Genomic DNA, 17,330 nt, shown 5'->3' on the forward strand with positions numbered 1-17,330 from the left:
AGAAGAAAAGATCCTGGTACCACCTCTTCCCCAGGTAAATGACACGTGCACCATGATTCATCAGGCCAGACCACCTTCTTCCATAGCTTCATGGTCCAGTGATGCTCATATGCCCATTGTAGAGTGCTTTTGGTGGTGGACAGGGGTCAGCATGGGCACTCTAACCAGTCTGCAGCTATACAGCCCTATACGCAGCAAGCTGTGATGCACTGTGTATTCTGATGTCTTTCCATCATGGCCAACATCAACTTTCAGCAATTTGTGCTATAGTAGCTCTTCTGTGGGCTCAGACTAGATGGATGAGCCTTCGCTTCCTACGGTATGTGCACCGATGAGCCTCGGGTACCCATGACCCTGTCGCTGGTTCACAGTTTGTCCTTCCTTGGACCACTTTTGGTAGGTACTCACCACTGCATACTGTGATCACGCCACAAGACCTGCCATTTTGGAGATGCTCTGACCCAGTCATCTAAGCATCACAATTTGGCCCTTGTCAAAGTGACTCAGATCCTTACGTATGCTCATTTTTCATGCTTCCAACACATCCACTTTTTGAACTGACTGTTTACTTGCTGCCAAATATATCCCACCCCTTGACCAGTGCCACTGTAATGAGATAACCGATGTTATTCACATCACCTGCCAGTGATTTTAACATTATTATAGCTGATCAATGTATAGGGTGTTTCAAAAAATTTGATATTATTTCACAATCTAATAACTTTTCCAGTTCTCATTCAATTGACCTCAAATTTTAACAGCATGTGTGGAAACAGATCAAAATTTTATGTTTAATTGTTTTTATCTTTTTAGGTATAGAAATGCCATTCACTGGAAAAGAAAAGGCGCTGTGTATGTGTGTTAGAGTACGCTCAAACCCAGTCCAACAAGACTGTGCAGTGTGCATTTCTGAGAGAATTCTCTCAAAATGCACCAACTGCAATGCAGATTTGGACATGGCACAAAAAGTTCAAAAGAGGAAGGCTGTCTGTGCTGGGCAAAAGGATCTGGACGACCACTAGCATCGGAAGAGACGGTCGAGTGGGTTCGTGAAAAATTCTTGCGAAGCCCCAAGACGTCCATAAGAAGAGCATGCCTGGAGACCCAGATTCTTCCAACAACAGTTTGGCATGTCCTGAGGAAACGTTTGCGAATGCAACCCAAGTTGCAGCTCGTTCAGGCCTTAAAGGCAGATGACAAGCAAAAGCGCAAACATTTCTGTGTGGATATGCAAGAGAAACTTGAAAGAGAAGAGTTCGATGAATGTTTTGTTTTCAGTGATGAGGCCACATTTCATACAAATGGCAAAGTCAACAAGTATAATGTTAGCATTTGTGAAATCGTTCATGGAATCCACATACCTTTGAATTTCTCATTCAAATTTTGAAGAATAAATCTTATATTGCTCAACATTAAGCCTGTTCAGTTTAATGTGCCTAGACTATGTAGTTTCTGGGATATTTAGATCTGAAATATCAAATTTTTCGAAACACCCTGTATATTCAAGATCTGAAAGATATTTGTCAGCCCATTCATATACAAGTATACAGTAAGTTTGAAATAACATTTTTATAAGGCTCATTATTCCCAGGCATATTCCTAGTATTGCATAGTTATTTTTATTTTTTTTGCATTACATCAGTAAAGAAGTTCTTTAAATAAACCCAGCAGCACATTTGGACTGATTTATTTTTTTATTTATCTAAGAATGTTTACAGATGTCTGCATGTTCTCAATTTTTACCCACTTAAATTTAACATGACAAATTACACACATTTTGTGATGCTGCACCACTATGTTATCATATTTATGTAAAATGTGCCATCACAATTATGTCTAAAGATATTTTCTACTTTTAATGTCTCATAAGTCCTTATGAGAGATATTTTCTACACTTAAGTCTCATAATTCCCTTTTAGGTGGTAATGGTGTTTGCTGTAATTCAGAAATTTTGGGTATTGAAAAAAAGAAAAAACCCTGTCTGGATTAAAAAAAAAAAAAAAAAAAAAAAGTGTCACTGTACAATAATATTGGTCTAATTCCAGGTGATTTAAAAGTAGAGAATATCACCTTAACTGTAATGAAATATTCAAAATAGCAAACACATACAAGAGTGATGCTTTACAACAGGAATATATGAGTAGCACTGCATGTTAACAAAATAATATAGAAAGATAACAAAATAAGATGTTTCTTTAGTTGTGGAGAGGCCCCACAGTGCTGTCCATTACAGGAAATTGCAGGCATTTCCCTGAGAGCTGATTGGCCAAGACAAAGTTAATAAAAAATAAAAAAATAAAATAATTATGGGGAAAGTGGAAGCACAGAGTCCAAATTAGCAAGTCGAGTTCAGAAACTCCAACAGCTCAGCACGGTTCTTGTCTCTCTGGGGGGGGATAAATAAAAAAAAAAAGATAAAATAAAACAGAAATGGTGCACATCACACAGTATAACTACAGTATTTAACATTACAAAAATACAACTGTAGTAAACTGATGACTCACTTGCTTGTCCTTCTTTGATTTCTTCACCTTCATTTTGATCTTCTTCCCTGAGATCATACTGTACTTGCCACTCCGCTTCTTCTCCTTCAGGTACTACAACGAAGCCGCACATCAGCATGACAGGAATTCATTTTTGAACCCCAGTGTTGATTATGAATTTTAAAATAAAACCAGTACCTTTGAAATCTGAACAGGACCAGAGGCAGCGTCCTCTCCTTTATGTTTCTTGTCCTTCTTTCGCTTGCGTGCTTTGTCTTTTTTCTGCTTCTATTAAAAAAAATAATTAATTAAAAAATGCAACCAATTTTATCTATGGAGGAAGAACGCTGAACTACTGTACTGTACACTACTGTAGTGTATGCGTGAGAGAGAGGCTTGGGACACATGTAGAGTGATTAAACTGAAATTAACACAGTGCAAGATCACTGAATGACTTTCAGTGATTTGGTTGCACTAACACCACTAACACCAATGTAAATACAACACCAAGAAAAAGTTGGGATGGTATGTTGAAATTGATATTCAAATGGAAAACGATTTGTACATAATCTTTTGACCTGTATTGCACTCAAAACAATACACAACAGCACATTAGTTGATGCTTTACCTCATTAATTTTATTCTTTTCAAAATAAACACACTTCAATTTTGATTCTTACAACACATTTCAAAAAAGTTGGGATGGGAAAGCATTTACCAGTTTGTAATGTTGCCATTCCTTCTAACAACACTTAAAAGATGTTTAAGGACTGATGAGACCAAGGGATGAAGCGTTTCAGGTGTTATTTTGTCCCATTCTATCTGCAAACAGGTCTTAAGGTCTGCAACAGTACAGTTTCGTCACTGTTATATGTTTTGTTTCAGAATTCGCCACACATTCTCTGTTGGGATAGAGGGGACAGGCACCCTCTTCTTCCACAGCCACACCTTTGTAATGTGTGCAGAATGTGGTTTTGCATTGTCTTGTTGAAATATCCCAGGAAAAGCTGTCATCTTGAAGGCAGCATATGTTGCTCCAAAATCTCAATGTACTTTTCTGCATTAATGCTCCATCATAGAAGTGTAAGTTACCTTTCACAAGGGCACTGACACAACCCCGTACCATGACACACCCTGGCTTTTGGACTTATTGCTGTTAACAGTCTGGATGGTCCTTTTCATCTTTGGCCCGGAGCACACGGCGTCCATTTCTTCCAAAAAAATAATCCTTGAATACTGATTCATCTGACCACAATACACGTTTTCACTGCATGATGCCTCCGAGCCCAGAGAAGTTGAAAACGCTTCTGGACACAGTTAACATAAGGCTTCCTTTTTGCACAGTAAAGTTTTAACTGGCATTTGTGGATGTAACTCCATATTGCAGTGCTTGACAGATGTTTGCCAAAGTAATCATGAGCTCATGTGGTTATATCAGCTATAGATGAATGATGGTTCTTGATGCAGTGCCTTCTGAGGGATCGGAGCTCACAGGTGTTTAGCTTAGGCTTGTGCCCTTGCCCTTTACACACCGAAATTCCTCCAAATTCCTTGAATTGTGGAATGATTTTATGCACCGTAAAGGGTGAAATATCCAAATCCCTTCGGATCTTTCTTTGAGGAACATTGTTTTTAAACATTTCAATAATTTTCTTACGCATTTGTTGACAAACTACAGATCCACAGCCCATCTTTGCTCCTCAAACACTCAGCCTTTCCTAGATACTGATTTTGTACCAAATCATGATTACAATCACCTGTTGACATGACATGTTTCAAATCATGTCATTATTTAATTGTTTTACCTCATTACTAGCCCTAAATTGCCCCATCCCAACTATTTTGGAATGTGTTGCAGGACTGAAATGTAGGAATGGATGTATATTAACAAATTCAATGAAGCTGACCAGACAAAGCATGAAATATCTTGGGTCTGCAATGAAATACAGTCAAGCAGATTTAGAAATCACTGCTTTCTTTTTTTATTTGCATTTTCCTTACCGTCCCAACTTTTTCTAATTTGGGGTTTTATTTGACATCAGAACACAACTACATCCAATAATAAAAACATACCTTTCTGCTAGGCTTTTCCTTTTTCCTTTTCTTTGAAACTTTTCTTTTCTTTCGGTAAGAATCTGGTGAGAAAGAACAAAGTGATATGTCAACTTTTCCCCAGCAAAGCAACAATGAGGACCTGGTATACTTTAATATTAGTAAGTTCACAAATAAATATATGGCTAATATGAATCAACTAATTTTATATACTATTTATTTTATTAATGACTAAGGGTGTTTTCACACTTGGTCCCTTTCAGCCATCTAACCGAACTCAGATTGATGACTCAGCATTTTTTGCGCATATGTGAACACTCCAACCGTACCCAGACCCCTTTAAAGCGAACCGAACTGAGACCACCTCAGGAGGTGGTCTCAGTACGGTTCGCTAAAAATCAACGGTACGCTTCGCCTAATCTGCGCATTGTGAACAAAAAGCGCACCGGGTTCACTTCGCCTTTTTCACTGTAGTTTAACCACCTTCGTTTGCCGTAGTTGGTCACGTGACTGTAGCAGGGAAACTCAACTTCCTTTTGGAACTTACCAGCCATGTTTTGTATTGACTGAATAAATATAGCTGGAATAAATTTATTTTCCTTAATCCGCACTATTTTGATCAAAGAATACAGCAGGGCAAGCATGGCAGCAGACATTTTGATTCAAGAGAAAATTACCCAGAATTCCGTGCACTGGGGGTCTGAGGGCTCTAGAGGACCTGGTGTGAACAGAAAGAGGACTGAGGCCCCATCAAAGCTTAACTGGACCAGAAAGAGAACCCAGTCCTCTTTGTAATAAATTCAGAGTGTGAACACAAAAAGAACTGGAGTTCTTTCTCTGTTGGTCCACTTTTTGGTCCACTTAAAGAGGACTGAGTCTGGTTCCTTTAAAGGGGACCAGGTGTGAAAACACCCTAATAGTTTGCGGTAGTACATCTCCTCCAGGATGACTACGAGTCATGTACAATGTATACTAAAGATATACTAAAGATACCAACATTTCTGTACATTATCTAATTTAGGGTGGTTTTAATATGACGATACTACTGATTCCTCCCCCACTGGGACAGAGTCACAGAGGCATGCGGTATATCTGTAAAATCTGGTGATTTTAGGTTTCATGAATAATAAACATGAGCAACTGCCCCAATTATACACCAAAATGATGTCCTTTGTAAATCAGCTGCTCTTACTGCATTCAGTGTCCTATGAACTTACCACTGCTACTGGAGCTGCTGCTGCGTGACGAGTCACTACTGGAAGAGGAGCGAGATGATGACGACGATGATGAAGATGAGGAGGAAGATGAACTGACCGATGAGGATCTGCTTCGGCTGCGTTTTTGCTTCTTTTCACCTCTTCCTGTCAATCAATCCAACACAGAAACAAAGACCAGACAAACATTTTTCAGCAAAAACCTCAGTAATTAAATCTGATCTTGTTATCCATTATAACACAAAGACAGATCAACTGTTCAGTTTTATGAACGTTATGAAACTGTAACGCATATACTGTTGGTTGTTGTGACTTCTTAATGATCTGATCTTGGCTGCTTTGTGTTGTGCTACTATCCCTGCTGCTTCCAGTCAATATGAACATTCTGTTTCGCACTTCCAATCCACTCCAATTCTACTGTGGCTCTGACCTCTTTCTGCTTCCCATATTTGGACATAATTTCCTGTTGTGTTGGTCTTCTTATTTGTGCTCATGTTTCCTGTTACCCTTTAGTAATCTGTGCTTGGTTTAGAAACAGAAAGGTCGCCAGTCCATCACAGAGAGCTACGGCACACTCACACAACACTATGGGCAATTTAGTGTGGCCAATTCACTCACCATCATGTTTTTTGGAAAGTGGGAAGAAACCAAGGAACCCACACGGACACTGGGACAACGTGTGAAATTTTGCACAGACAGTAACTAGAGCTCAGGCTCAAACTGCAGACCCCAAAGTTATGAGGTGGCAAAGTTACCCATTGCAAAACTGCACCAATAGCCACCCAAAGTTAAAATTCAAACACAATGTGATAAATTCAAGTCTTAATGTGTATTGGCACCAACATCCACTATGATTGACTTTATACACTAATAAAGATTGCAGTAGGTAATATTTAAAACTTAAAGTTAGGTAACTTAAGGTTTACAACTTCCCATAAAATGTGCAGGGTGTCTCTGATTCATAAACACTAACCTGTGCTTCTCGATCGTCTCCTCTCCTTTGTGTCTGTGCTTGACCCGCTTCTCTCCTTGCAATACACTTCTGCAGACTGTAAAACATAAATGCTTACATTTACTCAACTGACAGACACCACAGATCGAAACTGACTTATTAAAAAAAAGGTTGGAATGTAATCCAATCGACTCAATTCAATTCCACTCCACTCAACATTTATAGCACTTTTAACAACAGACATTGACACACAACAGCTTAACAGAAATAGGAATGCAGATTTCAATCCCTGATGAGAAAACCAGAGACCACAGTGGCAAAGTAAAACCCTTGAGGATGACAAAATAAGGAAGAAACCTTGAGAGGAACCAGCCTCAAAAAGGAACCCATCTTCTTCTGGGTGACACTGGACAGTGTAATTATAAACTATTATCCTTCTAGAACTGTATAATGTAAAGCCTTACAGCATTGTATATACGTGTGTTGAAAGGAACGTCACTGAGTTATGATGGCATATTAAGGTCACTGTAGATTTACACACACACACACACACACACACACACACACACACACACACACACACACATCTATATCTATCTATCTACACACACACACACACACATACATACATATATATACACTAGGGCTGTAACGATACACCCAACTCACGATTTGATTCGTATCGCGATTTTTGACCCACGATTCGATACGCCCATGATTTTTTTAAAAATGTTTTTTTAAAGTAGTAAATTTGACTTATTAACATTTACTTACTTACATTAACTATTTAATAACAAATAATTCAGACCACTGCAGAGAATGAGTAATATGTATGCAAAAATGAACAAATGTATATCCAAAGATTGTTTTATTTCTCAAAATAATACTGTTGAGCCGGAAGCTCTGTTTTTTTCGGTTCTGAAAAAGTCATTTTTCCAAATCGTGTAAATCCGTAAAGATTTTTTTTTTTTTTGGGGGGGGGGTGGCTCTCTCACTGTCTCACTCTCATAGGGCCAATGATTTTCTGTGATCGCGGAAAACAGATGGAAATTACGGAATTTTTATGGTGAAACATTGCTCGCGTGTCAAAATGTAACTGCCGCAGAAGGCTTCCGCCCAAGCAGACATGCCTTCAGTGTTGCCAGATATTGCTAACGTTTTCCACCCCAAAATATGTTCAAAACCAGCCAAAAAGCACCTAAATCTGCCCAATCTGGCAACACTGCATGCCTTTCCGGTCAAGTGATTGTGATTGGCTTGTGGCACACCTAGCCAGCCAGTGAGCTGCTTGTTTACAGATTCACTCCCCGCGTCGCAACCAGAATGGCGACCGCTTAAAAGAAATGAATGCTCTGCCAGTGGCGAGTGTGGACATTGCGTGACTCGCAGAAGATTGTCGCAGGTCGGCGAAAAAACGACTTACTAATAGATATAAAAAAAAGTAATTTAAGTAAGTTTAAAATGTAATTTAAATAAAAAGTAAAGTATTCATAAATTGAAGTTTGGAAGCGCCTCTGTTTTTGGGCTGAGGAGAAGTTTGAAAGGGTGTACCACGATTCTGCCTTCTTGTATCGCGATACGGATCGTGGTTCTGCGTATCGCGATTTCGATACGCATATCGTTACAGCCCTAATATACACACACATACATACATACATACATACATACACACACATATACATATATATATATATATATATATATATATATATATATATATATATATATACACACACACATATATACATACATATATACATACATATATATGAAAAACCCCAGACTTTCCGAGATTAAACTAATACATTTACAAGAAAGTAAAAAATTTACAAGAAACAAAACTCAGGAAAATAGTCTTTTTTTTAAATTAAGGAACCACACTGCTTCACTTTGCCAGATTGGATCAATGTTGTCGCGTCACAGATGCCACAGCTGAGCAGAAAGTTATAGGAATTGCAATCTTTCCTCTTTATCCACAATAGAAAATAATATTTCAACTATATTTCCCTGAATGCACTGCAGCCAGCAAGCAGCTGATTGTTGTGCTGCCTGATGCAAACAGAGATGAATGTAAAAACCTAGCAGGTGTGTTTATCCGTGTCCTTTTTTAATCTTAGCTGTTTATAAATGTATAATCATTCTGTAAAGAGTTTTTCCTGTTACTTTCAGTGCATGGATTCTTCTCATTTACCCAAATCTCTGTTAAGCCAGTATCTCATTGGGCTGCGACAGCCTGCGACTAGTTGGAGACACAACAATTGCGATAAAATATGCGAATGAGCGACAATTTTCACTTGGAATCACATTGAATTGATATTCGCATATTGTACCGCAACTGTTGTGTCTCTAACTAGTCGCAGGCTGTCGCAGCCCGGCTTTCCCTCGGCAGGCAGGGAAGTAGAGGAAGCCTCACGGAAACTGACTTGAGAAGGGTTTGCGACGGCTTTGCGACACCAGCGACGCATTTGTGGCTAATTTGAGAGAAATTTTGTCGCACAAATTTTTTGAACATGTTCAAAATTTCAGCGATGAAGGAGCGACACTTTGCGACTCATGCGAGGAAATTGAGAAGCCTTGCGAATGTTTCAAGACACTTTTGAAACTCTCTCACGAATGACGTTCGCAATTTGTCGCAGCCCAGTGAGATATTACCCTTGCTTTGAAACGGCTGAGCTGAAAGTTATAGGAAATGCAGTCTTTGTGATTCCTTGATTTAAAAAAAAAAAGTCCACTATTTTTCCAAGTTTTGTTTCTCGTAAATTTGAGACTTTGTCATACTGAGTTGTTTCTCACACACCATACATACCTGCAACATCACTGCTATGAAATCTCATCCAATCATATACAGATACTACTGTGCTATATACAGTGTGTTTTAAACCATTTTATTTGAGTGGATTTATCACCTTCAATCACAGATTCTTTCCAAAATATGGTCTAAAACAGGGGTTCTCAACCTTTTGCAACCTGGGCCCCACCAAAGCTGGTTCATTGCAGTTGGGGGCCCCTCTTCTCGCCCCGCCCCCATCCCCCCCCCAAACACACTCACCCGCAGTGACGCCACCGACCTACAGCACCTTATATCGACCGATAGATAGATAGATAGATAGATAGATAGATAGATAGATAGATAGCCCTGGGCTAGATTATTATTATTATTATTATTATCATTATTATTATTATTATTATTATTAGTAGTAGTAGTAGCAGCAGTAGTAGCATTATCCATTCCATAGAAATACATAGGCCTATTATCATTATTAGGCTGTTGTTATAATTGGCAGTAGCACCACATTTCTAATCTGCTTTCGGGCATTATTATAATTATAATTATTATAATTATTATTATTATTATTATGGCCTATTATCATTACTAAGCTGTTGGCAGTAGTACAAGACTTATGTTCTTTCAGGCATTATTATTATTATTAGGCCTATTATTATTATTATTATTATTATTATTATTGCTGTTGTTGGTTGTTGATATTATTATTATTATTAGTGTTTTTATTAGGTATTTTATTAGGCTTATCATTAGCTGGCTATTGATATCATTGGGAATTGGGACCAGGCGTGAATTTAGGTTTTACTTTTTACTGTGCCTTTGTGATCTGCATTTGCGTTAATGCGAGACCTGAGCCTGCTTTGCCTTACAAAGATCCTCGATTCTTGGCGAAATGTTTGACAAGCACAGTCTCAAGTCATCCTCAATTTGCGCACGATTGCGATATTTCGTTTTGAGCGCAGTCATTTTTGAAAATCCTGCCTCACACAAGTAGGTCGATGCGAATGGGATGAGCAGTTTCAAGGCTACGTCACACAGTTGCGGGTACTCCTGCATCAATGCTGCCCAGAATGTCGAAAGAGGGCATGAGGTGAAGACTGCCTTAAGTCTACTGTCACTCTTCAGCTCAATAAGCTGTTCCTGCATGTCAACTGGAAGTTCGTCAGCAGTACACACAAATGGATCTCGAACCCACGCAAAAGAGCGATAATCCTCTGTGAAGTATGCCGCAAACTGTTTTCTCATTACCGACAGGTGCTCTGACGCTGCTTGAAAGACAGATGAGAAATCGTGGGAAGTGCCTGCATTACTGATAAAGTCTGCAAGGCTTGGGAACATATCACAGTTCCCCCGACTGATGCGGCCACACCAGAGGTCAAGTTTTTGCTTGAAGGCATCCACTTTCTCTGCGAGAAGCAAAATGTGAGTTTCTCGGCCTTGCAAAGACAGGTTCAAGCCATTCAAGCGGTCAAATATATCGACCAAATAGGAGAGACACGCCAGCCACAAAGGGTCATCCAGATTTTTCGCCAGGTCTGAATTGGTTTGTGTCAAAAACCACTTCACCTCATCTCGCAGCTCATACAAACGTTGTAACACCCGCCCCCTGGACAGCCAGCGAACCTCAGTGTGCAGAAGCAGCTGTTCGTGCTCTGACCCCATCTCCTGACAGAGGACCTCAAACAAGCGAGAGTTTAGCAGCCGTGACTTGATGAGGTTGATCATTTTTACTGATTGGTTCAGCACGGATTCCAACAGAGACGGCATTTTTTTTGCAGCGAGTGCTTCGCGATGAACCATGCAATGGGTCCATTTTACAAGTGGAGCTACCTGCTTAACGCGAGCAGCTAGACCTTGCTCACGGCCCGTCATTGCTCGTGCGCCATCCTTGCACAAGCCAACGCATCAGTCCCACGCCCAGCGCTCGAAACTAACGGTGTCCCGATGTCCCGGGGACCATAAAAAATGTCATCGGGACACAAAATTATCATGTCTGGGACAATCCCGGGACAATGGAAAAAAATAGATCTAGAAAAAAAGTTCTACATTAATATTATTTACAAAGCCGTAAACCATACGTAGACATTCACCTAATTTGTCAATTTTAATTTTAAAACGTTAACAGCGAAAAATACATAGTAGCTACACTTTCGATGCCCCTGCATCCGTAGGCTACAGAGCGGCGCATTCTGTTCTAGAATCTTCGGCCGGAGTCCGCATTATATAGACTTGGAATGGAATTGCTACCGCACACGCTGCGCCAGAACAAAAATGCTGAAGTGGTTGAAGCGGACCGACCGCGGGGAAGAAACTGAAAGCCCAGACATAACGTCTCCGGGACCTTCAGGATCCAAAGTGTCATCGCCTGGTCTGCAGGCAACGCTAGCAACTGAATGAACTTAATGAACACTGTTAGACACGTTATAAAATACAACAGGAATGATGTGGATGATATTGACGGAAGATACCGTTCAACAGAATAAGTGAGTTTTCTTGGTGTCTTTCTAGTTCAGAAAGTTTAGTCAGTCAGCAGCACAACTGGGCTCGGACCTGGCACTATGCTGATGTTGCTAACATTTGCACCCGGCAGCGAAAGTTCATAAAATGGATAACGGAAAGTTCATAAAATGGATAACGGAAAGTTCATAAAAATGGATAACGGTAATGGTGAAAATTATAAGTTGGCCTTATAAGTGCCAACAGATGTTCAAGGTATAAGTAGATGAAATGAACATAAAAGGGGTCTTATTTTCAACTAAAGTGTACTGCAGATGTAGTGAGTTGAAACATTTTCTGAATGAGCTAGTTGGCCCCTTTAAATAAACGGGTATCTATTCATACAGTGAGATCGCCAAAGTTTAATAAACTGAAAATGCAATAACTGTAATTTTGAAGTAGATGATGTATAGTACATGTGTCACTTGTGTCTTGTGACTTATTGTAAAAATGATATAAAGGGTTCAAAATCGCATAGTTACAAATATAATAGTAACTTCATATGATAATATTAACCACTGGTTATTTCAGAGAGGAAAAAAATGGGGACACTATTGCTTCCATTCGGGACAATACAACACAGAATTCGGGACCACTGGGGGACACAAAGAAAAAAAAGTTAATTTCGAGCCCTGCCCACGCCAACCCATTCTCGCGAATAAATGAATCAAGGACATTGAAGATGGCCTCTCCAGTTGTGTGTGACTGAAGAGGGCGGCAAAAAAGGACATCCTCCTCAATTAATTTATCCCTGACATACCTGACATATGTAAGAAGCTGTGCCTGTCCAGCAATATCGGTAGACTCATCCAACTGCAAGGCATAGTATGGACTATTTTTAATAAACTGTATTAATTGCTCTCTGATATCATTGGACATATCAGCAATTCTCCAAGCAACTGTGTCATTTGAATGTGGCACGGTGCCTAATTTGGCTGCTGCACTATCCCCGAAGAATATTCTGCACATGTCCTGCGCAGCTGGCTAAACGAATTTCTCGGCATTAGTGTGCGGTTTGCCTACACACAAGATTTTATGATAGATTGATGATAGATTTTATAATAGTATTGATTTGTATGTAATAGTCCAATGTCCTGCATTTTGACATGGGTAAATGTGTTGCATCTGCTTATAGCCTGTTAGCCCCAGATTTTTTTTTTCCTCCATACATGAAGCCTACTCGCGACCCCCCTGGAGTACCTCCGCGCCCCACCAGGGGGGCGCGCCCCCCCGGTTGAGAACCACTGGTCTAAAAAATAGATCAAATTTGTTAAATGGTTATATACAAGATATGAAAATGGTGAAGAAACTATTTCTAAGTAATGAACTAATATAAAGATTAGATTTAATTGTAGTTTAGTTGAGTAAAGTGCCAGTTTAAGTGATAAAGCCAAACACAAACAAGTTCCCAAATACAGAGCCATGTTCATGCTAGAAAACTTTATCCTCCATTTTATTTCTAATCCATAACGCACGCGCCACTGAGCCTTCTAAATAACTAGGGTTTCTGCACATGCGTACTGCTGGAGGCATCATCTGATCATAAAATAGCCTAGCACAGGGCTTTTCAAAGTGTGGGGCGCAACGTGAGGAAAAATAAACCAGAATAAGTTACTATTGCGGACATTTAGCGAACTTCAGCTAGCCTTTGCCAGAGACAAAATGGATCGAATTTTAGTACCTAAAGCTACAGTGAGTGAGGAGACAGAGTCTGGGCCAAGCAAAAAAAAAAAAAAAAGAAGGAAGTATGACCACGATTATTAGGGGCCAAGCAGCGAAGCTGGCGAAGGCCCCTAATGTGTTTGTCGGTTTTCTTATTATTAGGGGCCAAGCAGCGAAGCTGGCGAAGGCCCCTAATGAGTTTGTCGGTTTTCTTATTATTATTATTATTATTCAACTTTCTTCTCCTATGGGATGTCAATGGCAGCCCATAGAACCACACATAGGAAAATGCTCAAATTTGGCACACACATTCTAGACAGTCTCAGCATTCCCCACAACAATTTTTAGGTCCCCACCCCCAACCCTCTAGCGCCACCAGCAGGTCAAAGTTGCAGGTACATTTCTGGTTGTAACTTTTGAACCGTTGGTCCGATTTTCAAAAACTTGGTATCCCTGGAATCCTTGGGTCAAGACGAATCCAAAGCACCCCATGACGTCATTTTCCGCCCATATAGTTTTCCCGCCATTTTGAATTTTGTGAAAATCAATTAAAATGCTTCTCCTCCCTCAATTTTGGACCAATTTCTCCCAAACTTGGTAGATGGCAACGTTGGACTAAGCTCCACAAGAAACTTACCCGGTTTTTAGAATTTCATAAGCGTTTGGCCGTGGCAGCCAATCAAAATTGGAGGCGCAGACGCCAAACAGGAAGTGTGCTCATATTTCGGCCGCCCTTTGGCGTATCCTAACGAAACTTGGTGGGTTTATGCCCCACCCCTCCATGAAGGACCCCAAAGAATTTGGAACAAATTGGCTGCTAGGGGGCGCTATAACTAGGAAAAATGTCTTTTGGCTCATATCTCATGATGCGTTTTGGCTAGAAACAAAATTCCACTGCCTATGGAATCCTTGGGGCAAGACGAATCTGTCGCACCCTATGTCGTCATATTCCGCCTTGTATATTTTCCGCCATTTTGAATTTTGTGAAAATCAATTAAAATGCTTCTCCTCCTTCAATTTTTGGCCAATTCGTTCCAAACTTGGTATATGGCAACTTTGGACTAAGCTGCACATAAAACTTACCCGGTTTTTTGAATTTCATAAGCGTTTGGCCGTGGCAGCCAATCAAATTTGGCTGTGCAGATGCGAAACAGGAAGTGTGCTCATATCTCGGCGGCCCTTTGACCATTCTTAACCAAACTTGGTGGGATTATGCCCCACCCCTCCAAAAGGGCCCATACCACATTTGGTGCACATTGGCCATTAGGGGGCGCTATAACTTTCCAAAATGTGTTTTGGCTCATATATCATTGAGCTCATATCTCAGCAGTCTTTTAGCACACACACACACACACACACACCTAGTACACTTGAAGTAATTTCAGCCATCACAGTCAATCGAATTTGACGGTGAAGCCGTGTATGCCTCTAACAATCTGGTTGGAGGTACATTTCTGCTTGTAAACACTTCCTGTGCGTGTCTATGACTGTCTGCCTGGTCAGTTCTTTCTGTTGCCATGGCAACTTAGGCTGGGTCACACTGCTTGGCCCCGCATTGCTGCTTGCAGCTGTATTTATTATTCAACTTTCTTCTCCTATGGGATGTCAATGGCAGCCCATAGAACCACACATAGGAAAATGCTCAAATTTGGCACACACATTCTAGACAGTCTCAGCATTCCCCACAACAATTTTTAGGTCCCCACCCCCAACCCTCTAGCGCCACCAGCAGGTCAAAGTTGCAGGTACATTTCTGCTTGTAACTTTTGAACCGTTGGTCCGATTTTCAAAAACTTGGTATCCCTGGAATCCTTGGGTCAAGACGAATCCAAAGCACCCCATGAAGTCATTTTCCGCCCATATAGTTTTCCCGCCATTTTGAATTTTGTGAAAATCAATTAAAATGCTTCTCCTCCCTCAATTTTGGACCAATTTCTCCCAAACTTGGTAAATGGCAACTTTGGACAAAGCTGCACTAGAAACTTACCCGGTTTTTAGAATTTCATAAGCGTTTGCCCGTGGCAGCCAATCAAAGTTGGCTGCGCAGACGCCAAACAGGAAGTGTGCTCATATCTCGGCCGCCCTTTGGAGTATCTTAACGAAACTTGGTGGCATTATGCCCCACCCATCCAAAAGGGGCTACAAAAAATTTGGAACAAATTGGCCGCTAGGGGGCGCTATAACTAGGAAAAATGACTTTTGGCTCGTATCTCATGATGCCTTTTGGGTAGAAACAAAATTCCACTGCCTCTGGAATCCTTGCTTCAAGTCGAATCTATAGCACCCTATGACGTCATATTCAGCCTTGAGCATTTTCCGCCATTTTGAATTTTGTTAAAATCAATGAAATTCTATGGCAAACCATAGAACCGTCTGACTAGAGGTTTTCAAATTTGGCACACTGATTCTAGGCTGTCTCAAGGGTCTTGTCAGCAAATTTCAGCTCACCACCTTAAACTCTCTAGCGCCACCAACAGGTCAAAGTTACAGGTACATTTCTGCTTGTTACTTTTGAGCCGTACTTCTGATCGTCAAAATCTAAGTATCCATGGGATCCGTGGGTCAACACGAATCCAACGCACCCTATGGCGTCATTTTCCGCCCATATAGTTTTCCCGCCATGTTGAATTTTGTGAAAATCAATTAAAATGCTTCTCCTCCCTCAATTTTGGACCAATTTCTCCCAAACTTGGTATATGGCAACTTTGGACTAAGCTCCACAAGAAACTTACCCGGTTTTTAGAATTTCATAAGCGTTTGGCCGTGGCAGCCAATCAAAATTGGAGGCGCAGACGCCAAACAGGAAGTGTGCTCATATTTCGGCCGCCCTTTGGCGTATCTTAACGAAACTTGGTGGGTTTATGCCCCACCCCTCCATGAAGGACCCCAAAGAATTTGGAACAAATTGGCTGCTAGGGGGCGCTATAACTAGGAAAAATGTCTTTTGGCTCATATCTCATGATGCCTTTTGGCTAGAAACAAAATTCTACTGCCTATGGAATCCTTGGGTCAATACGAATCTATCGCACCCTATGACGTCATATTCTGCCTTGAGGATTTTCCGCCATTTTGAATTTTGTTAAAATCAATGAAATTCTATGGAAACCCATAGAACCGTCTGACGACAGGTTTTCAAATTTGGCACACTGATTCTAGGCTGGCTCAAGGTTCTTGTCAGCAAATTTCAACTCACCACCTCAAACTCTCTAGCGCCAACAACAGGCCAAAGTTGCATGTACATTTCTGCTTGTTACTTTTGAACCGTATGTCTGATCGTCAAAATCTGTGTATCGCTGGAATCCTTGGGTCAAAACGAATCCAACGCATCCTATGCCGTCATATTCCACCTTGTATATTTTCCGCCATTTTGAATTATGTGAAAATCAATTAAAATGCTTCTCCTCCCTCAATTTTTGACCAATTCCTTCCAAACTTGGTAGATGGCAACGTTGCACTAAGCTGCACAAAAAACTTACCCGGTTTTTCGAATTTCTTAAGCGTTTGGCCGTGGCTGCCAATCAAATTTGGCCGTGCAGATGTGAAACAGGAAGTGTTCTCATATCTCAGCAGCCCTTTGACCTTTCTTAACCAAACTTGGTGGGATTATGCCCCACCCCTCCAAAACGTCCCATACCACATTTGGTGCACATTGGCCATTAGGGGGCGCTATAACTTTCCAAAATGTA

At 40.6% G+C, this 17,330-nt stretch overlaps 1 protein-coding gene across 1 annotated transcript in view; it reads right to left on the minus strand.

Annotated features, from left to right (window-relative positions):
• Positions 1–1,681: 1,681 nt before the first annotated feature.
• si:ch211-22i13.2 (uncharacterized protein LOC553945 homolog) overlaps positions 1,682–17,330 on the minus strand; it is a 23,872-nt gene continuing 8,223 nt past the window's right edge. The window contains exons 2-7 of the mRNA XM_060917900.1: positions 6,723–6,798; positions 5,753–5,896; positions 4,557–4,618; positions 2,682–2,771; positions 2,505–2,597; positions 1,682–2,386 (exon numbers count right to left, since the gene is read on the minus strand). Coding sequence (XP_060773883.1) covers positions 2,336–2,386; positions 2,505–2,597; positions 2,682–2,771; positions 4,557–4,618; positions 5,753–5,896; positions 6,723–6,798 — 516 coding nt within the window. The 3' untranslated portion in view covers positions 1,682–2,335. The remainder of the gene's footprint in view (positions 2,387–2,504; positions 2,598–2,681; positions 2,772–4,556; positions 4,619–5,752; positions 5,897–6,722; positions 6,799–17,330) is intronic.

The sequence above is a fragment of the Neoarius graeffei genome, chromosome 3, assembly GCF_027579695.1.
Source record: "Neoarius graeffei isolate fNeoGra1 chromosome 3, fNeoGra1.pri, whole genome shotgun sequence".
Taxonomy (NCBI): Eukaryota; Metazoa; Chordata; class Actinopteri; order Siluriformes; family Ariidae; genus Neoarius; species Neoarius graeffei.